The sequence below is a fragment of the Equus asinus genome, chromosome 27, assembly GCF_041296235.1.
Source record: "Equus asinus isolate D_3611 breed Donkey chromosome 27, EquAss-T2T_v2, whole genome shotgun sequence".
NCBI lineage: Eukaryota > Metazoa > Chordata > Mammalia > Perissodactyla > Equidae > Equus > Equus asinus.
The window spans coordinates 23,915,732-23,940,305 of record NC_091816.1 but is presented as its reverse complement, the minus strand read 5'-3'; the positions used below and the strand labels follow the sequence as shown (position 1 = coordinate 23,940,305).

Here is a 24,574-nt window from a genome sequence, read left to right as displayed (position 1 = left end):
GTCTAAGGCTTACAGCTTACATCTACTCAGAGGTCATCCTTACCATGGCTTCCTTTGACTCCTTTTAAAAAAAGTGTCATTCCATAGAAACTGAAAGAGTTCACAATGACGGGACACCTTTGTTGCCTCCTCTTCTTGAAATTCTTAAAGGACGCTTACACACCAGGCTCTGATTCTAGAGATGCTGTTCAAACCTACGCTCCAGTATTCCTCTACCTGGTGCTTTTATACTTTCCCAGATGTGCTGCATCTGGTGTGACCAAGGTCACGCGATGACCACCCACTGTGGAATTACAGTTTCCTCCTAAGACATTGTTTGTGAGCACATGATACCTCATGTTGATAAATTGTGTATGCATTGAATTCCTAAGCATTTTTCTCTTGCTAAATGATAAGGTCAGACATGGACCATTTAATAACTCCAAGGGAGTTTAAGATAATAATCTAGGATCAATAGTGGCAGATACTTAAGTCAGTCGGTATTCATCCTTCTTCCAGACTTGTGAATGAGTGTTCTATTTTGTGTACCAAACAAAAGATTCCAGCACTGCACACATGGTGACATAGTTAATTGTGTAACAAAGGGTGCCAAAGACATTTTTTTTTATCAGAACTAATTATTTTGAGTGATCAACTGTTGGTACTCTAGCACCATCTGTCATTTTCTATCTGAGCGAAGTTCCTGCATTATAAGACGAATGAATCTTGGTTAAGAATTAATGGTTTATCTTCTTCCAGATGTACTTGCCAAAGGCTCAGGGCTATTTGAAATTCTGTAAATACCTTAATCTTGGCAGTTGGTCATCTAGTAGATAAAGACGTAGCTCAGCCAGAATTGGCCTTTACAAAACAAAAGCCTGGTGTCTCCTGCCTCAGGATGATTGGACCACCTGCTTTTGTCACAGTAGGAGCGTTGTGGAGTACCTTCATCTAAGTGGCCAAAGATTACACTAGAAATTCTGCTTTTACAATTTTCCCTTTTCCCTCTCATATGCAATGGAGCAAAAACAGCATGAGCACTTCAGTCTTTCTTTGACCTCACTTCCTCTTGATCTCATAAGTAGGACGACATGGAAGGATAACACGCATGGAGTCCCAGGAAGCAGGCCGTCTGTTGCGCACTGGGAGACTTAAGGGGCAGTAGAAATGCTGAACCAGAGAATGGTTTTTTTCAAAAATTGAGATATAATTCACATGCCATAAAATTCACCATTTTAAAGTGTACAATTCTCTGGTTTTTAGTATATTCAAAGGGTGTACAACCATCACCAGTAATTCCAGAATATTTTCGTCACCTTAAAAAGAAACCCTGTACCCATTAGCAGTCACTTCCCATTCCTCCCTCTCTTCCCAGCCCTTGGCAACCACTAATCTACTTTCTGTCTCTCTGAGTTTGCCTGTTCTGGATGTTGTGTATGAATGGAACCTTGCAACATGTGGCCAGTTGTGTCTGACTTCTTTCACTCAGAATAGTGTTTTCAAGGTTCATCCATGTTGTAGCATCTATGAACACCTTTTTGTTGACTGAGTAATATTCCATTATATGAATATAGCATATTTTCTTTGTCAGTTAATGGAAAATTTGGGTTGTTTGCACTTTAAATAATACCTTTTGAGTGATCATTGAGCATCTTCAGTAGTATTATCAGTGACTGTTGATAAATGAGACTAAAATGAAATGTTACAGATTCCTAACCTCTTCCTACCATCACCTCCTGTCACTATATACCTGCCACCCACAAGAAGTGATGCAGTGCAGACACCAGGAAGGGGTGTTCATTTTGTGCATCATTCCTGTGCTGTGTATTATGTTCTCTTCTGTGTCCTTCTCCTTACTCTTAGACGTTGTGTTCCCAACAAGGTGTATAGAGTCAATGGGAGGACACTTGGAGGTACTTTGGTGATTAGATAGTCACACTCTTGAAGTGCCTACTCTATTAGAAGCAAAATGAATACATTTTCAGATTTAACTCAGTTGATGTAATGCCTGAGTCCCACTGGAATGACCTAGTCTTATGACCTCGATCCCTCCATAAGCTTTTGCTTTCTCGTGTAAATCTTGGGAAATATGTTGATAACTTCCCCCAGAAGGGCTGCAAAATTCTTTTGTAACAAGGATTGTAGACTTCTGGAAAGAGTCATGTGCACTGGGCAACATCATCTATGGGTTCACAGTAATCCTGAAGAATTTAGTCTCCTCAACAAGCTTAGCAAAGAACCTTAGGAGAAAATACTGTGAAAGGCATATATACACATATACACATGATATACACATCCAGAGTTGCTTTCCTGAGGCATCTTCTGCTGGACCTGTGACTATGAGACAATTCCTCGGGCTTTGCTGTATATTAGAAGTTCAGCTAGTTCTCTGTGATATAGCACTAGTGTATCTTTTATCCATGGGGCTGTTGTCCCTATTCCTTGTATCTTAGGGACAGACCTGAGGGCTAACCTTTGTTCCCTGCTTCTTGCACAGCTCCAACTAGCAAAGCTACCAGTCCAACTGCATTGGCAGAGATTGATCTTTTTGCTGAAAGCAGTAGGTGATGTTGCCTACATTATCTTGTTACTTGGCTGCTTATTGTTTATCTGATAGAAGAATTGCTCTCTATTCAAAGGTCAGGTCTGCTTACTGTTATTGACGGGCAAAATTGCTTCCTATCTCAGACTCCTGTCTGAAGCCTCCATCGATGAGGCTTATCAGCTGCCTGGCTCTAATGGAGCTGCTTTCTTCAATCATAGTCGGAACTATTCTCTTGTTTTTCTGGAACAATTAGCATCCTCTGCTGTCTGACTTTATTGATATTTTAGGTCACTGTCTTCAAATTGCTCTTCGTAAAATTTTGAGGTAGGCTGCCTAAGGCAGGGCAGGTGTCTTATTTAAACTAAGCAGTGGTGAAACCATCCACTTTTATTTCATACATATTTGGCAGATAGATGCATATTTTCTAAAGAAAATAAAAATCTTTCAACTCTGCTAGGCTGGAATGCATGAAGAACAGACAAGAAAACCCTTGAAGGTGATATTTGTAGTTCTGTGGTAGTTTGGTTTTTTTTTCTGAGTCAGCATGAGATGCTTTCACAGTAGGATTATAGAGCTAGAAATGCTTCCTTCAACTGTACTAAATTTGTGTTTTTTAACCCTGGCCGTATATTAGAATCACTCAGGCTTAAAAAAAATTACAGTTGGATATCCCACCGTCTTTTGTAGTGACTTCTTTTTTCTTCTTTTCTGGCATCCCAGATGTCAGAGTGAGGATGTGGTGGCTGGATGGCATAATAATTAGAATTTTCTGGTAGGAGCGGTGATCAACTCTGCTGACAAAACAGGAGCCAAAAATCTGAATGTCATGTTGATGCGGGATATTAAGGGGCAGCTGAATAGGTTTCCCACTGCCAGTGTGGGTGGTGGGATGATGACCACAGTCAAGGAAGGGCAAACCCAAGTTCAGAGCATAGATGCATCCATTAGTGAACTTTGACGATTACAACGATACTGGAGAAAAGACTGTTGTTTCTTTATTTTGAAGATAAAGCAGGAGTCAAAGTAAACATTAAACAAAGGAGAAAGGGAGGGTTCTGCCCTTATAGAACCTCCTGTGAAGGAGGAGGCAGATTATGGCCCAGGAATGCATCCAGTGCTGAGTTGTGTAATTCTTCAGCGTATTTGTAAGAAGTATTCTAGTGAAAATTATTTACTTGTCCATGAAAAATACAGATGCCTAGGCTTCACTCCCAGGAATTTTTGTATAACTGGTCTGGAGTGGAACCTGGGCATCAGTGTGTTCTAAAATCTCCCCAGGTGATTATAACATGCAACTAGCATTGAGAGTCTCTTTGAAATGTAATATTCTCCCACATGCTACCAATGTGATGTCTTGGCTAGATGTCACGTCATGTCATTAGGTATGTTCTAATTCTCTGGAAACTGTTTATCGCTGTTTGGGATATAGAGTAGGTCTGTGGAGGAGAATGTTGATGAATCAGGACACCTCATCTTTCTCCCATGTTTGTTTTATTGAACAGTGGGCATTTGATCACCAGCCTTCCTGAGAGATGTGTTTAACCCAAGGTTTCACAACATTGGCAAAATTGAATTTGGGGCTGGATAATTCGTTGTCGCAGGGGTTGTTCTATTTATTGTAGAACAGCAACAGCATCCCAAGCCTGTGGCCACTGGATGCCAGTAGCACTCCCACGGCTGTGACACCCAAGATGTCTCCAGATGTTGCCGTGTGTCCTCTGGGGCTCAGAATTGCTCCTGATGAAGAGCCACTGGTTTAACCCCATGAATAGATTGGCCATATTTATACTAGTTAGAATTAGATTCAGCTGAAGATTGTAGGAGAATCGCAAAATGATGATGACTTAGCAAAGTACAGAAGGTTTTTCCCTTTCTTATATCTTTTATCTTTCCTATCTTATATCTTCTATCCTTTCCTTTCTTATATCTTCTTATAAGAAGTCTGGAGTAGGCAGTCAGGACTGGTTTGGGGCCTCCACCCTCCTCAAGGACCCAGGCTCCTCCTGGCTCACTGCTCTGCCATCCTAAGGGTGTTTTCTAGAATGCCATCCATCACTTCCTAATTCCAGGAAGCAGAATGAAGGCAGAGAAAGACGGTGGCAAAGGTCATCCACTGTCATTCAAGAGAATTTCTAGAAGCTGTTACATGACATTTCTGCTTATATTTTGTTGGTCAGAGCAATTGAGATGTAAGTAGTCTTATTCCGGGCAGCCTTTGGCTCAGTTGAAAATGGAGGATTCTGTTACTAAGGGAGAAAGAAGAATGGCTATGGAATAGGCAAATAGCAAGTTCACTACAGGACTGCGTGTTGTATAGTTACTCTGAGGCAGGAGAGCGCTACTTCCCACACCAGCTTTGTGTGGTGTCCTGGACTGGACGTTTGACAAGGTTCAAGAGACGCCAAGCAAATGCTCAAGAAGGGGAAGCTCTCTTTGTTTTTAAGGTACCATTTGTTGACTATCTAATATGTATTAAGCACAATAGCAGGTTCTTTATAATCATCTGATCCTTATAACAACTGTGTGAATTAGATACTATTGTTCTCATTGTATGGGTGAAGAAAGTAAAGTGGCTTCTCCTGGATCACATCGCTAGTAAGTGACAGAGCTGGGATGTGAATTCACTGTCTCACTTCAAATCCCACGTGTCAAGCTGGGAAACCTGCTAGCCAGGTGGGCAGAGAACAGCGGTGACACAGGGCCCCCACCTTGCGGGGTGTCCTGCAAGCACGGCCATGACTCTCCACTGTCCACGAGTCTTTGCAGGCCCTCATCCTTGCATAGAGAACAACACTGGCCGAAGTACCATCATCTGTTGTGAAGACAGTGAGAGACTGCCAGAGAAACAAGTAGTAATAAAGAAAATCAGAGCAGCCTATCACTGCCGTAATTTCATTTACCACCAATACAATCTTTAGTAGATTTTTCAGTTCTGGATTTGTTTACTTCTGACCCCTCATTTAAAGAGCAACATGGAGAATCTGAAAATAGTAGAGAGGAAATTCTAATGAATGAAAGATTTAAAGTGAAAAAGATTAAGGATTGTTAAGCTTGGAGAAGAGAAGGAAACATTTTATGTAGTACATGAGATTGATGTGGTGTTTTCTGTTTTACTAGGATAAAGCAAGAGGCAGTGGGCACAATGGATGGATGAACTTAGATCATAAATTAACAAGGGAGTGGGTTACTGAGGGAGTTTGTGAAATACTTTTTCTTTAAATATTAAGGGGATGGATTTTCACCTCTGAATTGGTTTTGGTGCATTTGCACATAAAGATAATGTCTTAAAAATATTAAAATTCTTAAAATTGCATGCTTCTCTGTAGAAGAATTTAAATTATTTGGATGTTGAGTGTTTTGAACAGTGACTCTGAAAATTTATTGTGAATCATGAACATTAAAATAGGATTACGTTAAAAAGGAACATGAAAGAAGAAATCGAGCATACCTCGTGATGAACTAACGCACCGTGTCAGAGATCAATAAGCACATATAAATTGCTGAGGAAAGGGTTCGTGTGGGTGGACAAGGAGATGAGAAATCATAAAGTGTAAAACAAGAGGAACCTGGCAAATTTTTGTGAAAAGAATAAATGAATATAAATTTAGTTTAAAGAAGCCAATTAAAATGCGAGGCTGCCTAAGAAAAATGCTCTAAAGGATCTTTCAGTTTTATGAAAAATAACAGTACGTGACTTCAGAATATAATTCCTTCTGTTGGTGTCTGGGAAATGGCAGAGGGCACAGAGGTGGGAATAAACATATCGGAGAACTCAAATTATTTTCATTTAGGAGGCAAGGTAAGTATTGGCAGCCCTGTAAAATTTGATATGAGAAGCGAGGGTTTTGGTGTAAAAAGTTTCTGGTCTCTCTGAAATTAAAGAATGTGCTTGTAACTGAGCAATGCTGGCACTGCGGGTGAGGTGTATCTGCTTTATGATTGACAGTTGGGGCCACGAGTCAGTTTGTGTAAAGCAGTTGGCCTAGGATCTGCATATTCCTAATTGATAGCTTCTACTATTGTTGTTGTTGGTATAATCATTCTCCAAGGATTGCAAAGAGATTTAATTTTATTGTGACCGCTGATCTATTACTAGTGGCCCACTGGAATGCATTGTTTCATTTGGAGGCTTGAGGAGGCCCAATAAATAGCAATGCTCCTCTCTCTGTCCTGAGATGTGAACCATCTTAGGGCCAAGGAATAAGGCAAATGAAGACCAAAATGTCAGTCTTTTTACAGATAGGTCATGGAGACTGTGGTTTATATCTGCAAGCAGTGCACTGTCTAAAACAGAGTCTCAGGATTAGACGGTCTTTCCCACCGAGCTACACTGGACCCGAGTAAGCCGCCTTGTCCCTGCTTCTCCCTCCCTCCCCAGCTCCCTGGCAGCTGCAGAGTCCACTTGCTGGCTGCCCTCGGAGGCAGAGAACACCAGCACTTACGAGGAAGGAGAACAGAAGGACTGTGCTTGACAGGCCCTCCCTCCCCTCTGTGATCAGATTAAAAAGCCCTTCCTTCTCTAGGGAGGAGAGGAGAGGCGTGAATGCGGAGTGGAGAGAGATCAGAGATGGAGCTTCTTATACTTAGAATGAATATGCAGTTGGAGGTGGGGTGAGGTGAGTGCTTTTACCCTTGGAAAAAAAAGACTGGTGCTAAGTCTTTACTTAACAGAAAAGAATTTTATGTTTCATGAGGTCTGCCAAGGGAATGGTGGTAGAAGTGATATGCTGGTAATTTTTAATAGCTGGCTTTTCAGGGGGAGGGGTGAGAAAGCCTGACTTGTAGCATTTGCTGATTTCTGTAGTGTTACTCCTACCCTGGCCAATTTAAAGTCACCAGCATGACATCACTGAATGAAGGGTTGGCACCTTTGCAGTAGCATACCATTTTATATATACAGTGTTTCCACCACACTGGTAGAATAGATGTCAATAACCTCGAGCATAGATAATAGTAAAATGACTAAAATGATTAGGACATGATAAGTTTTGAGTACTTTTACCTTTTAAAAAATTTAACGTATTTAATTGTAAGTTAAGCAATTTTAATAATAGTAGGTTTAATTCCTGAAAATTTAACAGCCAGCTCTCCTGAGTTGGCACAGCCTTGTGAGCTGGCTCCAGCGAGCACTGAGTGGTGGCCACACATACTGTGCCTTTTGATGACCCTGCACGAGACAGAAATGCAGTTTTTCTAGAGGCAAATGAGGGTCGACAACATGAGAAGTCAACCTATGGTGATCGGTCATGCATCTAAAGTAGACCCTGGCCAAGAACGTGGGCTTAAGAGTCAGTCAGAGCTGGACTTCACAGGATTTTGGCTTTGCTGCTTGCAAGCTGCCTGACCTTGGGCAAGTTATTTAAACTCTGAACCTGAGTTTTAACTGTGAAATGGAGAAACTTCTTCCTATTTCATAGGATTGTTGTGATAATTAAGTGAGATTGTGCATGTAATGCATTACCACAGTTGTCAGGACATGCTAGACTCCCAATAAGAGCTGAAAAAAATAACAATTGTCAAGAGAAGGCAACCAAATTCAAAGAGAAGGCAATCAAATCCTATGCAGCCAGCTTGCATAGGATTAACGGATGAGATGAGGCAACAAAATAATATCTTATTTCAGAAAAATGTAAGAATTGAAACATATAGCAGTGGTGCCAAACGTGTATAAGTGAACACTTTATAATGATATTAATAGCTGACATAAAAATATGAGGAACACTAGTAGAAGTAGAAATTAGATATAAATAACAGAGAGAAAAATTCTGGCTTTCTCGAGGTTAACTAAAGGACACCAGCTAGCCAGTGGGGACAGAGCTTTGGTGTCTTCTGTAACGTGTAATTTCTGTACTGGAAACAAGAAAATGAACACGTGGTAGCGTGTAGTTATTTTAGGAAGACTAAAACATATAAACAAGATGAAGAAAATAGAAATCACTGATTGCAAACAGATGAAAATGGTTAATACTTGGTATATGTATTTCCGGATTATTTTCTGTATATGTAACATGAGGTGTGTGTGTATATGCGTTTACATAAGTTCAGGACACCTCAGGCTGCTCTGGTCCAGAACTCTCTAACTGATGTGACTCATATAGGGTATAGGTGTGTGGAGATGAAGGGTTCCTCGGCCCTGGTGTGGGTAGGTGGTGGGATGGCTGGTTACCCCAGTGTTCTGTTCAAATATTATCATTTACCATGTGTGCCACGACTGGAAAAAGGTTAGACACGTGCCTTAGTCTTTCTGTGGAATCAGCTGCCTTCTGCACACTAGAAAAGTGGAAAACAGGTTTAAAGAAAACACCTTTAGAGGGAAATAGTAAACATCAGAGCAGAAATAAATGGAATTAAAACCAAAAAAACAATCAAAAGGCTCAGTGAAACTAAGAGCTGGTTCTTGAGAAGATAAAATTAGCAAACTCTTCACTAAGGAAAAAAGAGAGAAGGCTCAAATAAATAAGTTTAGGATGAAAGAGAAGAAATTACAATGGATACTGTAGAAATGCAAAGGATTATAAGAGAATACTATGAAAAACTATATGCCAACAAACTGGACAATCTAGAAGAAATGGATAAATTCTTAGACTCATACAACCTCCCAAAACTGAACCAAGAAGAAATAGAGAATCTGAATAGACCAGTCACAAGTAAAGAAATAGGAATAGTAATCAAAAACCTCCCCCAAAATAAAAGTCCACGACCAGATGGCATCTCTGGAGAATTCTGCCAAACATTCAAAGAAGATTTAGTACCTGTCCTTCTCAAAATATTCCAAAAAACTGAAGAAGATGGAACACTTCCTAACACATTTTACAAGGTCAACATCACCCTGATCCCAAAGCCAGACAAAGGCAACACAAAGAAGGAAAATTACAGACCAATATTGCTGATGAACATACATGGAAAAATCCTCAACAAAATGTTGGCAAACTGAATACAGCAATACATTAAAGGATCATACACCATGATCAAGTGAGATTTATACCAGGGACATAGGATGGTTCAGCATCCACAAATCAATCAATGTGATACACCACATTAACAAAATGAAGAATAAAAACCACATGATCATATCAATAGACGCAGTGAAAGCATTTGACAAGATCCAACATCCATTTATGGTAAAAACTATGAATAAAGTGGGTATAAAAGGAAAGTACCTAAAGGCCATATATGACAAACCCACAGCCCACATCATAGTCAATAGGGAAAAACTGAAAGCCATCCCTCTCAGAACAGGAGCAAGACAAGGGTGCCCACAGTCACCACTCTTACTCAACATTGTACTGGAGGTTTTGACCAGAGCAATTTGGCAAGAAAAAGAAATAAAAGGTATTCATATTGATAAGGAAGAAGTGAAACTCTCGCTGTTTGCAGATGACATGATTTTATATATATAGAAAATCCTAGAGAATCCACCAGAAAACTATTAGAAATAATCAGCAACTACAGCAGAGATGCAGGGTACAAAATCAACTTACAAAAATCAGTTGCATTCTATACTCTAATAATGAACTAACAGAAAGAGAACTCAAGAATACAATCCCATTTAGAATCGCAACAAAAAGAATAAAATATCTAGGAATAAATTTGACCAAGGAGGTAAAAGACCTATACAATGAAAACTGTAAGACGTCATTGAAAGAAATCAGTGCTGACGTAAAGAAATGGAAAGATATTCCATGCACATGGATTGGAAGAATAAACATAGTTAAAATGTCCATAGTACGTAAAGCAATCTACAGATTCAGTGCAATCCCAATGATAATCCAATGACTTTCTTCACAGAAATAGAACAAAGAATCCTAAAATTTGTATGGGGCAAACAGAAGACCCCAAATAGCTAAAGCAATCCTGAGAGAAAAGAACAAAGCTGGAGGCATCACAATCCCTGGCTTCAAAATATACTACAAAGCTATAGTAATCAAAACAGCATGGTATTGGCATAGAAGCAGACTCACGGATCAATGGAGCAGAATTGAAAGCCCCAAAATAAAACCACACATCTACGGACAGCAAATCTTCAACAAAGGAGCTAAGAACATGCAATGGAGAAAGTAAAATCTCTTCAATAAATGATATTGAGAAAACTGGACAGCCACATTGCAAAAGAATGAAAGTAGACCATTAGCTTTCACCATGCACAAAAGTTGACTCAAAATGGATCAAAGGCTTGAAGGGAAGATGTTGTTGCCCACAGTGGCAAAGGGCAAAGAATGACAGGTACCGCCAAGCCTACTTGGTTGTTGAAGCAATCAAAGTTTATTGATAAAGGGAAACAGAACAAGGAGCAGGGATAAAGGGGAACAACAAATTGGTATTTACAACATCCACACCACAATCAGCCGGGGAAGTCCCAATAGCTTGTATGGTGGGTAGGAGTGCCGGTTGTCTGGGTCTTAGGCAAAGCATCCTTTCCTCAGCGAGACTTCCAATTGTTCTATGGCTGTGACTCCCTTTTATCCTAAGTTTTCTCTGGGTTCTGACTCAGGGTTTCAACCATTTGGATATTTTGAGTTATTTCTTCTTGTTCCCATGGATGGGGTGTTTTTATCTTTTTTGTTCCCACGGATGGGATGTTTCTAAAGTCCTGTTAGGTGCCTGTCGGGGTGGCCAGCCCAGACAAGGAACATGACGCAGGACGTATTTTTTGGAACTGGTGCCTTGGAGTCAAGGCTGAAGTGGCCATCTTTGGCCCTGAGTCCAGACACATTCCTTTGTGTGGGGCCCAGGCCCAGTGTTCTTGGAAGGTGGGGGCGGGGGTCAATGAACTCTGTACAGATGTGAAACCATAAAACTCATACGAGAAAATATAGGAAGTATGCTTGTTGACATTCCTCTTGGATCCCTTCGAATACCATGTCTACTCGGGCAAGGGAAATAAAAGAAAAAATAAACAAATGGGACTTCCTCAGACTAAAGAGCTTCTGCAAGGCAAAGAAAACCAGGAACCAAACAAAAAGACAATCCACCAACTGGGAGAAAATATTTGCAAATCATACATCTGACAAGGGGTTAATCTCCAAAATACATAAAGAACTCATACTACTCAACAATAAAAAACCAAACAACCTGATGAAAAAATGGGCAGAGGATATGAACAGACATTTTTCCAAAGAAGATGTACAGATGGCCAAGAGGCACATGAAAAGATGTTCAACATTACTAATTATCAGGGAAATGCAAATCAAAACTACAATGAGATATCACCTTATACTTGTTAGAACGGCTATAATCACCAAGACAAAAAACAACAAATGTTGGAGAGGATGTGGAGAAAGGGGAACCTCATACACTGCTGGTGGGAGTGCAAACTGGTGCAGCCACTATGGAAAATTAAAAACTAAAGTTAAAGATAGAAATACCACATGACCCAGCTATCCCACTACTGGGTATTTATCCAAAGAACTTGAAATCAAAATTCAGCAAGACCTATGCACCCCTATATTCATTGCAGCATTATTAACAATAGCCAAGACATGGAAGCAACCTAAGTGCCCACTGACTGCTGAATGGATAAAGAAGATGTAGTATATATACACAATGGAATAGTACTCAGCCATAAAAAAGGACAAAATCATCCCATATGCAACAACATGGATGGAACTTGAGGGTATTATGTTAAGTGAAATAAGCCTGACAGAGAAAGACAAACACTGTATGATTTCAGGCATATACGGAAGATAAGGAAATACATGGATAAAAAGAAAAGATTAGTGGTTACCAGAGAGGAAGGAGATTTGGGGGGTGGGCATAAGGGGTAAAGGGGCACATATGTATGGTGACTGGTAAATAATAATGTACAACTGAAATTTCACAGTGTTATAAATTATGACCTCATTTTTAAAAAAAAAAAAAAAACAACCCCTTTAGTGGGAAGAACATGTAACTCCTCTAAAACATTAGAAATATTTGCCTTGTTTGTGCTCCAGCTCCTTGACCCTTCCTGCTGAAAACCGTTCAGCAGTCCTCGTGAAAAGATAGCTCAGAACCTTGTTATCTGCAGGAGCGCTCAGACATAAAAACTAAAATGAAATACTTGTCTTTGTTCATAATATTGGTGAAGACGAAAAATTTGATGGCACCTAGTGTTGGCAAGAGTATGGGAAAATAGCCAACCGCATGTCCTGCTGATGGGGTATAAATTATTACCTTTCTGTGACTCAATTTTCTATTATGAAAACAGATCACAAAATGTGCATTATTTTTGATACAATTATTGTTTATAAAAACTTAGCTTAATGAAATGATCATGAATGTATGGAAAGATTTCTCCAAGAATGTTTCTTGCAATTTTATTTAAAATAGAGAAAAGCTTGAAGTAACCAAAATGCCTGAGAATAAGGGTTTGGTTAAAACAAACATTTTGGTGCCTCTGTCTGGATTGCTGTGTAACAATGGTGTTGCACTAGAATATTTAATAATATTGGAAGATAGTAACTCTAAGTTGATAAATTAAAAAGGCTCTAAGTCAGTATTTGTAGCATAAATTCAGTCTCATAAAACAAAAAAGAATTATGTTTTCATAGAGAAAAAGTTATAAAGATATACCAGATGTTAATCATGGTTAACTTGGAATGTTGTGCTGTGTATATTTTCCCATTTTCTTCGATAAACATATGTTACTTTAGAGAAAGTAAAATCTGCCGGCCGTTTATCAGGCTGGGATCACAGACACTAAAGCCGGATACAAAGTTAACAGGAAACAATATTTCTTCCAAGTCTATCTAGTGGCTGCAAAATGTCATACTGATTCCTCTCTTTGAGTGACTATTGCTTTCTCCTTCACTGAGGAACTGTGCTCTCTAAACTCTCAGACTATCAGAAACTTTGCTGTTTGAAATTATATTAGTAAAAATGACACATCCTACCCTTGCCTGGAGGATTTCAATCATTTTGACAGAGACAAGCAGCCTCATTTACAATCCATACGCAGAGCTGCAGATAAGGGGTTTCTGGACTCAACATTCCATGTCTTAACTTTGTTGTTTCCAAGGACATGGAACCCTAGATCCACCCGAAACTGACCCCTTTACACAGCCCTGCATTGAGCCTGTCACAATGCTGCTTCATTTACATTTCATCTACACTCCACCTGTCCCCAGAATCTCATAGTAAGTTTACCTTTCCTTTTTTGGGGGAAGACACCCCCACAGTTCCTCCTGCTCCTTGCATTGGGCCAATAAACCTGATTTTGTTGGACTACAGTGACCCTGGTGGTCAGTGATTGGTTAAGTCAAGACACTCTTATAGTTAGGAAAAAGTAAGGCTACTTAACAATGTTTTAATATGTGTTTCACAAACACATGCACATACCATGTCCCTAAGTTGTGCATACCTAAAGAGTCAACCGCAGTGTTAAGGAACAATAATGATACTTAACACATAGTGCTGAACTCTCACTGTGGGCAGGCGCTGTTCCAGATATTTTAAAGGTGTTATCTCATTTAGTGTTCATGGCAACCCTATGAGGAAAAATACAGTTATTCTTCTTTTTACGGATGAGGACTCTTGAGCTTTAGAATTTCCAGTAATTTTCCGAGTGACACGGTGAGTGTTGAAAGCAGGCTTTGAACACAGGAGGTCGGGTGGCACAGCACACGTTCGTAACTGCTCCAATACACTTCCTGAATTGGGGGACACCTTCCGCTTAGCTAGCTGAAGTCATCGTGGCTTGCTTTCTTCCCAAACTCTTTAGCTGAAGTCCCCTTAATGAAAACATTGTCCTTAGCCTAGTACAAGTAGCCTGTGGCAACTCTGAAAACATTATTTTTAAGTTTTTAACTTTTTCTAAACATTTGTGTGTATACAGTATTCCAATCTATAATAGATCCTTGCTATTTTTAACATGAAACAGCATTTTAAACCATTTACCATATTGTCCACCTGAGACTAGGATTTGTCTGCGTTTGACTCTCCCATGACATTCCAGCACGTGCACGCCCAAGACGGCTCTAATAATAAAGCATTATTTTTTAAAAAATCTGTCTAGGTGTGCCTGATAAAATGAAGAGACTAATTTTTTTTTTCTCTGGCTCCTAAATAACTTTGAAATCAATTCTAATAGAATTCCAAGGCTGTTCTCAACAACAGCCAGTAGAAGGGCAATACATCTATAGATTTCTAAGGTGATTTTGAAGGACTGTGTGGCATTTCAAGTGAGTTTAACCTTGGTGGGAAGAGTTCATCAATACACACCTTCTCCAAGTCTTTATTTGTTTAGCTAAGTGAATAAAGATAAAGAGAGGTGAGGTGGTGACTCAGACGGGCTGGTGGCAGCTCTCTTTGTGTGATTTTTTTTTTCCCTTGTCCCTGGGAAAGGGATACTGTAGGTAGGGTCTTGCCAAGGTTGGAAAAGAGCTGAATTCTTGTCAGGCTGCTTCCTCTTAATACCTGGGTTTACATTATCATTTGGAAAAACACATACCAGCAATCTCTGCACTTTTTTCTTTTTTCTTTTTAAAGATTGGCACCTGAGCTAACAACTGTTGCCAATCTCCTTTTTTTTTCCTTCTTCTTCCCAAAGCTCCCCAGTACATAGTTGTATATTCTAGTTGTAGGTCCTTCTGGTTGTGGCATGGGGGACGCTGCCTCAGCATGGCCTGATGAGCAGTGCCATGTCCGCGCCCAGGATCCGAACCAGTGAAACCCTGAGCCACCGAAGCAGATGCATGAACTTAACCACTCGGCTACAGGCCGGCCCCAATCTCTGCACTTCTGACCAGGAGAATGTTTACAACTATAGGTCCTCCTGGTTTTTGAACCAAACTTGGCACCAGCAAGTCCATGTTCCCCTCTGGAGGAAGAAAGCCCAGAGAGTACTGGGTATCGGTATACCTGAATAGGTCCCCAGAGGACCAGGAAGCTCGTGCCATCAGGATAGCCAGCATTTGGATGTATATGCTATATGGTTTTGTTGAGAATGAAAAAGCTACTCATTTCCTACTTTACCTTTTGGTATCAAGTGAAGGTGAACTCTGCAAATTTAATAATCGCCTTCAAATGCCTGCTGTATGCAAAGCACTGCGTGAGGAGGCCTGGTGTATATAAAGATGAATTGCTTGTGGATCCTTGGATTCTTTCCCCTGCCGTCAAGTTGTTCGTAGTCCAGCGTCGGAGACCCATGTGGGTATAAATAGCTAAATATGAAGCAAGATATTAAGACCAGAAGTGGAGTGTAAAGAGCCAAAGAAGTGGATAGGAGCAAATATTTCGCCTGTGGAAGAGAGAGATCTAAGAAGTTTCAGAGAGGAAAGGCCATGAACTGAGTGTTTAAGAACAAATAGAATTCCGGCAGATAAGGGGGAGGGGTTGCATACAAGAGGGAGCAGAAACAGAGTGAAGGCTGGGAGTCAGGAAGGAGCTGGAGTGTGTTTGTTGTATTGCGTGCAGTCTGGTTTGGCAGGAAAATGGATGTGAGAGAGATATAGAAGGCAGTAAGGCTGGAAAGATTGTCTGGCATTGGCTGTGCTTATGTACTTAGAAAGGCTTTAGACGAGATAAACATTAACCTATATTGAATTTTAGGGTAGTGGGAACATGATTAAGAACATGAGCTTTAGTGTCAGGGAGTTCTGGGTTGTAATTTTGGCTTTGGTATTTAAAAGCTGTGAGACCTTGGATAGATTTCTTAATCCACCTGAGCTCCGACTTCCTCCTCTGTAACGTGGGGATAATTACGGCACATTGTTTATGAGGATTAACTGAGATCATGTGAATTGAAGTATCTAAACAGGTACCTGGTCCCTAATGAAAGAAATCTATAAATGTTAGCTAGTATTGCATTATGATTTTATGGATTCCTTTTGAAAATTTATCTCTTTACTCAGATGGTGTGTATTTTCTTCAGTGCCACTGATGACTCATTTGTTCCAGAATGTGAATCACTAAGAATATCAAAGGAAGAGATTGTTCCTGTTGTTTGTACCTGTTGTGTTACAGATGTTATGCTTATTAATTTAGCTTGTTGTCTTCGTCAGTTTGGACTGCTGTAACAAAAATACCATAGAACGGGTGGCTCCAACAACAGACATTTCTTTCTCACACTTCTGGAGGCTGGGAAGTCCAAGATCAAGGTGCCGGCAGATTCCGTGTCTGGGGAGGGCCCACTTCCTGGTTTGTAGATGGCTGTCTTCTCACTGTAACCTCACGTGGTGGACGTGGTCTCTTTTATAAGGACGTTCATCTTATTTATGAAGTTACCCCCCTCATGACCTAATCACCTCCAAAAGGCCCCACCTCCAAATACCATCACACTGGGGATTAGGCCTCAACATACATATTTTGGGGGGACACAAACCTTCATTCCATAGCACTCATTAGTATTTACTGAGGGCCTATCATATGTTTAGTGCCAAGGTAGGTCCTATAGGAGAATGCAAGACACAATCCCTTTCTTCAGAGAGGCTCATGAGCTAGTTGGAGGAAAAAAAGGTAGCATATCTTTATTATAAACAAAGCCACAGCTTTGTCTTAGGCTTAAATGTGTTACCATTTTTTAAGGAAGTGTTATGTCCTTAAAGGACCGGGCACACCATTTTCTTTGTTCCTAGCACTCTGGAAATGTGACTCTTTATAACTGCAATATACAATGGTGTGTGAATAGGTGCTACTAGAGAGCAGAAGTAATTTAGGATTTCAGAGAAGAGAAAGATTAATGTGGATTAGAGAGACTGGGGAAGATTCGAGGGAAGAAGGAGTATATGGAAGATCTAGTTAGATGGAAAAGTAGGGAGATTGTTTCCAGAAGGAATCAGCATGAGCAAAAGCTTGGAAAGTGACTCTAGTTTGGGGAGGGCAGTGTAGGAACTGGCCTGGCCTAAGTCCAGGTTTATATTGAGGAGAAAAAGAAGTTGGGTTGGGTAAGAGGGCCAGTGCCAAGTTGCAGAGGGAATGGCGGGCTGGAATGCAGGGTGACTCTTTTGGCGAGGTCACCGGAGGTGTGGAGCAAGGGAGGCATGAGATGAAAGTGGTCTTTAGGACCATGTTTTGACAGGGGTGCTCAGGATGGTTTTGATGGGAGAAAGAGCTGAAGTCAAGGAGGCAGTTAGACTGTTCAGCCATTGCAGTGACTCACGTGTGCGAAGACAGCCTGAACTGGGGTGGGGACAAAAGGAAGAACAAGAAGGGAGCTTAATTAGAGATTCTAAGGACAGATCAGTAGGGCTTTGAGACTGAAATTTACTGGTGGGGCAGATGTCTAAGATGCTAAGATTTTGAGCCTGGAAGGATAGAGGGATGATGATGTTAGTGCAGACGTGGAGAGGTAAGGAAAGCTTCCCATGCAGGAAAGAAGGTAAGTTTAGTTTGAACAGGCTGAGATAAGTAGATGGACGGTTTGGAAAAGGTTTAAAAATGACTTATAATTCTACCATTTTAATACAACTGTCTTTCATTTTCCTTTATCCCTATTTTATATTGTAGCCCTGGTTCATAAACCCACAGATTTACATATCTGCAGTCATAAATATACATGCTATTTTGCATCTTTGAATTAGTCTGTCATTAAAATATATTTTTAGGTAATCTTTGTAATTCTAAATATTGTTGGCTGAGCGCTTTCCCCTTAGTCTGATATGTCCCCAGAGCTTCCTGAGAGCAGGGACCATATTGGTGATTCCTGTGTGTCTAGAACATAGAAGAAGATTAACAGCTGTTTATTTGATGAAAGCATATTGACCACATAGATTATTCCCCTGCTTTTCTTTGTAGAAGCTGCTATGACAAGCATGTGTATATATATAGTCATATATATATATATATATATTGCTTCTATTAAATGGTTTCCTTGTGATAAGTTCTGAGATTGGAATTGCTGTATGAAAGGACATTGGTCTATTTGCAGGTCATCCAGGTGGCAATGCACAAGGAGTTTGCAGACAGGTGCTGGGGTTGAGTGAGAAGTCAGTACTTTCTACTCATAGAACCTAAGTCCAAGGTTAAATTGCAGACTTGGTTAGGGAGTGTTAGACTTTGATGGTTCCAGGTACTAGGTTTGTCTATGCTTCTTATTTACTTATTTATTTATTTTTGCTGAGGAAGATTAGCCCTGAGCTCACATCTGTGCCAATCTTCCTCCTTTTGCTTGAGGAAAATTTGCCCTGAGCTAACAATCATGCCAATCTTCCTCTATTTTGTATGTGGGTCACCGCCACAACATTGCTGCTGACAAGTGGTGTCGCTCCGTGCCTGGCAACCGAAGCTGGGCTGTGGAAGCAGAGTGTGCTGAACTTAAGCACTAGGCCACGGTGCCAGCCCCTGTGTATTCTTCTTATTGTTTCCTCAGTCATTCAGTAACTCACAGGAAAATTCATGGAAAGAGCTATTTTTGTGTTTTACCATTATTTTGAGAAATGAAGGCAGTTCCATCAGAAAACTACTGATCTTTGATGCCCTAGCGAGGTGTCCGTTTGGAGAACACTGCCTGAGTGTGTATTCAGCCTCGAGATGTCTTCTCTGTGTATGGAGTCTTCAAAGAGCTCCCTATCTTTTGGGATGGCGTTCGGCCATGAGACAGCTTGACACACAGTGACTTAAACAAGTTTGGGATTTATTTTCCTCGTCTAACAAGATATTCTGAGATAGGTTGTCTGGGGCGTTGTGATGGCTCAGTCATGTCACTGGAGACCTAAACTACTCCTGTCTTTTTACATCACCTCCTAGCCTGCAACTTTTGTCCTCATGGCTGCTGTGCCTTCATCCAACGGCATCCTAGTTCCATGCAGGAAAATTGGGGGAGGACAAGGACGAAAGCCTGAGAAGGCTTTTCTGTGGGGTCTGCCCCTTTAGAAAGCTTTCCTGGTATCCCCACCCGGACCAGCAAGTTCTGCTCATATCTCATAGACTAGAACTATATGCGATGGCCGTCCCTACCTGCTAGGGAGAAGGTTAGCATTTTTAGCTGGGTGCCTTGCTTTCCTTGATAAAACTGGTTCAGATAGTGAGGAAGGAAGAGAGAAAGGATGTTGGCAACCAGCAGCGTCTGCCACAGTCTCCAGGTGACATGCCAACAATGCTCCCAGCAGCCTGTTCTTTGAGGTGAGGAGAGGCAGGTGTCAATATTTATATTACACAAGTGAAGACATGAAAAGATGTGAATCTGTGAAGAGTCCATGAATAGCTATGACTGTGATGAATTCGTGTGTGTCATCTGGGTTTTTGTTGAAAAGCAAAAGAACGTATCTTACTTTGTGCTCTAAAAGCCAGCCAAATGTGGCGTTAAATCTTAGAATGCAGCCAAGTTTGTGTTCAGAGTAAGAATGAATGTTAAATAGCTTTATTATGGTCAGATTCTTAATCAGTCAGCGTAATTAAGGGCTAGGAAACAGGATAGATGAGTTTGGTCGATCAATACTTAGGAACCATTGAGTAGCCCTTAAGAACTTGGGTTCATGAAGCCCAACTGAATATGCTCAGAATAGCCACAACTTTAGGATTGTCCTCAGCACTGAAAGTATAAATTTTTATTTTTCCTGACTTGGAGCTGTTCTCAGTCACACATACATACACCTGGTGCTGTATTCCTGTGGTTCTCAACTCGCTCTGTGGGTTAGAATTACCTGGGAAGCTTAAACAGTATTGACGCCAGACTTCCACTGCAGATACTCTGATTATCTTCGTCTGGAATGGTCTTCTAAGTGAGAAGTAATGAGGGAAATCACTAAGACGGTGGCAGTAGGACTGGAGGGGAGAGGACATCTTTGAGAAGTAGGTAGGATAGCACCTCCAATAGAACTTCCTGCAATGATGGAAATGTTCCATTTGCACTGTACGGTATGGTCCATGAGGCACATGTGGCTATTGAGCACTTGGAATGTGGCTAGTACAATGGAGGAACTAAAATTTTAATTTAATTAATTAAAGTTGCCACATATAGCTTGTGGCCACCTTATCGGACAGTGTAGATTTAGGAGGTAGAATCAATAGGCTCGGGTTGCCGGTGGGGGAAGGGGAGGATAGTGGTGGGGGCTGAAAGAGAGGGAGGAGTTGAGCATAACCTCAAAGTTCCTATCTTCAGAGAAGGGGCAGGTGGTAATGCTTCTGGTATAGGGATTGGAGTCGGGGGAGTGAGTTCATGATTCTTACGTTAGGGTCTCAGAAATGGCTAGCACGTGCCATGGCATAGCGCCTGGCTCAATCCGTGTTGGATAATTTTAATGATCCTTGGGCGGGATTCGCAGTTCTGGTGTTATATTTGATTCGTACAAATGTAGTCTAAAAGTGTCTCTGAAAATAGTATTTTCTTCCTTTCAATCTTTTCTTTTTCTCTTTTTAAAAATCAGGTATCAAATTGTAGTGGAAATAATCCAAGCAACTACCATTAGCAGCTTTCCCCAGCTGAAGAGGCACAAGGGTAAGAACCAGTTTGTTTTCTTCAGTTCTACACTCTGAAGGGCCTGGGTCCATCCCCGCTCTTCTCTCCTGTCAGAGCTTTGGCAAGTATGAGCATTCTTCTGGCTTACATTTAAATATGTCAGATTTATTAAGATCATCGTGTAACAGCGTTAGAGAAAGTCATTATAATTTCATCCTAACAAAAACGTTCGTTTGTATTTCTTTGTTCCCTTGTAAACTTTATTCATCTGTAGGCATAGTTCTAGAAGATTAAAATCATTGGCTATATAGTGCTTCTGTTATGTTTTTAAACTAAACATGATTTCTTAATTTTTTCTCGTGTTAAAATTTAATCTTAATATTCATTAATATTTCCATCTTGAGACATAATCTTGATAGTCATTTAAATGACTCCAGTGAGTTGATGTTTCATAATTTACTTAACCTTTTCCTTTAGTTAAACATTTGTAATGTGAAGAGCTTCTTTCCTCCTTCTACTCTGGTAGATTAAAAAAAAAAAAGTTCTGTGTTTTTTTTTTTTTTTCCTGTTTGTTTCCCTCCAAATGAAGAGATTTTTTACTCAGGCATGATACTAAGGAATCTTAAGGTGTGAAGATGGCTCTCAACTTCCTTATAATTTGCCTGATGCTAGGTTATTCCCCCTCTCACATATGAAGCTGAAGGACATGTTAGTGTCTAGAGTGCACAGCAGGTCTTGATTCGTAGCTGAGAGGCAGCAAACACTTCTGTCCATGGAGATCTCCAGGCTCACTCAAGTCCCTGTCAGGGAGTAGGGGGCTAACAGAACAAGGAAGAGGCGGCCCAGAGACTTGAAATGTGCTCCCAGGTTTCTGTTTAGCACGCAGAGGCAAAAGGAAGCTTGGGCTGGGGAGGTTTATTGTCTCTGAGTCACTGGCAGAAGGCAGGAGCTTTGTAAAGAAGGAAATGAAGGTATAGATTATGAGGAGACACTAATTCTTAATCTCAGCCCAGTAAGGAACATGGTGCAAATGCGTTCATTTAGAAATGTGTACTGAACACCGGCTAGGTGATTGTGATGCGGTAGTGAGCAAGACAAAATCTCTCATTCATTGAGTCCCTAAACTAGGCTGGGAGAGAATCAGACAATAAGAGAATAGAATGTACCATATTTCAAACGGCGACATGTGCCTTGGGGAAGAACAGAGATGTGGGGGAGGCGTGTGGTAGATAATGCTGGTTCAGCTGGAGTGGAGGCTGGTTGTGCATTCAGGTCAGGTGACCTCACCCTGGTGGTCACCTGTGAACCAAGACCTGGTGACCTGAGGGTGTCTGGGGAAGGGCAGGTGCAAGACTCTGAGGCAGCAGCAGGTGGCCTGTGTGGCTGGAAAGGAGTGAGTCAGGGGAGGGAAGCCAAACGTGAGATCAGAGAGGCGGCGGGGACCCTAACAGGAGGGGCCTTTCGGGCTGCAGGGACTTTGGCTTTTGTTCTGAAGGAGGAAAGAAGTCCTCGGGGGCTTTTGAGCAAAGGGGATGTGATCTGATGAATTCCTACAAGAGCGCCGGCTCTGTTCCTCTCCGTTTTCTCAGAGTTCCCCCAGAGAAGGTGCTTCATTTCAGAGAGTCTGACAGATGTTTTAAAGAGAATAGTAGAGATGGATTTCTCGTTGCCACCATTATCTTTTCTCAGTGCTCCACCTTGTTATTTGAGTTTAGTCAGAAAAATACCTTATTTTGTGTTATTGTCTTAGTTTATTAGGGCTGCCGTAACAAAGTACCCCAGACTGAGTGGCTTCAGCAACAGAAATTTATTTCCTCACAGTTCTGGAGCCTAGAAGTTTGAGATCAAGGTGTTGGCAGAGTTGGTTCCTTTTGAGGGCAGTGATGGAGGGATCTGTTTCAGGCCTCTCTTCTTGGTTTGTAAATGGATCTCTTCTTCCTGTGTCTTTGCATCATCCTCCCTCTGTCCGCGTCTGTCTGAATTTCCTCTTCCTACAGGGCCACCAATCCCATTGGATTAGGGCTCATCCTAGTGTCCCCGTTGTAACTTAATTGCCACTCTCAAGACCCTGTCTCCAAATATGCTCATTCTGAGGTCCTAGGACTTCAATATATGAATTTTAGGGATCGGGGGAACACAGTTCAGCCCATAACAGTTATGGTACTAGACATGCTCAGTGACACTTCTTTCTTTCATGCCTCCATTTTCCATCTAGGCTGTCCTTACAACTGTCTAGGACGTTCTGGCCTCCTTCTGTTCACACAGTGGGGGAAAGGCAAATAACAGGCTGAGCTCGCTGGGGGCCTTGGAGCTCTTTTGCCTGGAGACAGAGAACATAGGAGGCTGGTTTCATTACTTCTCTGATGTCACTGGCCAGCAGTGATGATCATCTCCAACCTCTGCGTCCACATAGTTTAATACTCCAGGGGATTTTAGTCTTCCTGCTTTTTACGAAGTTAAGCTGCCAAGATTGGCCCTTTACAACGTGCTTAGGGTTTAAGTGAAAACTTAACATGAGAGTGTATGTGCATTTTATGTTATAAGGGCAAATTAACTGGCAAAATTTACTTTAAATTTGGTGTATTTGGGTTGAATTTTAATGATAACTGAAGGATTTGGTTTATTATATGTATTAGTTTCCTAGAGATGCCATAGCAAAGTACCACAGCTGGGTGTCTTCAATAAGAAAAATGTGTTCTCTCGCAGTTCTGATAGCTGGAAGTCCAAAATCAGGGTGTCTGCAGGGCCACACTCTCTCTGGACACTCTAGGGAAGAATCTCTTCCACGCCTTTCTCTTGGTTTTTGGTGTTGCCAGCACTCCTTGGCATTCTTTGGCTTGAAGACACATCACTCTAATCTCTGCCTCTTTCCTCGCATGGCGTTTTCCCTGGGTCTCTGTTTGTTTTCTTACAAGGACAAAGTCGTACTGGATTAGGGCCCGCCCTAATTAAGATGAACTCATCTGAATGCGAGTACAGCTGCACAGACCCCATTTCCAAATAGGGTCATATTCACAGGTACCAGGGTTTAGGACTTCATCATATCTGTTAGGGGACACAGTTTAACCCACAACATTATAACTGATAAGTTTAAGATGGCTCTGTAGTTCCTTTTTTGTGAAAATGCTAGGAACATTTATTTTCAGTAAGCTGTATGACCACATTAAGATTTGCTACATTAATCTCCTTTTGGGTTAATTCTGGTACCAGTAGTTGGCTTTTTCTAAATTAGTCTCTTTGAAGTCTGTAATAGGATTCGAAGTAAGAAATCTCAGCCAGAAGGGGAATAGCTGAAACCGTCTAGGTGATTTCAGTCACAGTGTGTCTTCGTGTCCAGAACAGACAAGCTCCGTGGCATCAGTGCTCTAGCAAATTGTGTGGGTCTGTATAAGAATGAAGGGAAACATAAGTGACCAAGAAAAGGTAAATTGCACTTCATCAAAAGTTAAAAACTTGTATGTGTCGTAAGAAAGTTAAAAAGACACCCCAGAGAATGGAAAAAAATATTTCCAAGTCATAAATATAATATAGAGCTTGTATCCAGAATATATAAAGAACACATACAACTCAATAATCAAAAGACAACCCAATTGAAAAATGGGCAAAGGATTTTCATAGATATTTCTCCAGAGAAGATATATAAATGGCTAATAAGCACATGAAAACATGCTGTGCATTATTAGACATTAGGGAAATGCGAATCAAAACTGATATGAGATACCACTTCACACCCACTA

At 40.9% G+C, this 24,574-nt stretch overlaps 1 protein-coding gene across 5 annotated transcripts in view; it reads left to right on the top strand.

Annotated features, from left to right (window-relative positions):
- Positions 1-24,574, top strand: part of SNX25 (sorting nexin 25) — a 127,559-nt gene that overhangs the window by 45,672 nt on the left and 57,313 nt on the right. For all 5 annotated transcript variants that reach the window (XR_011498886.1, XR_011498885.1, XM_044760699.2 and 2 more), the window contains exon 6: positions 20,806-20,876. Coding sequence is in view for 3 of the 5 variants with exons in the window: in XM_044760699.2 (XP_044616634.2) it covers positions 20,806-20,876 (71 nt within the window). In the remaining 2 variants the exon portion in view is untranslated. The remainder of the gene's footprint in view (positions 1-20,805; positions 20,877-24,574) is intronic.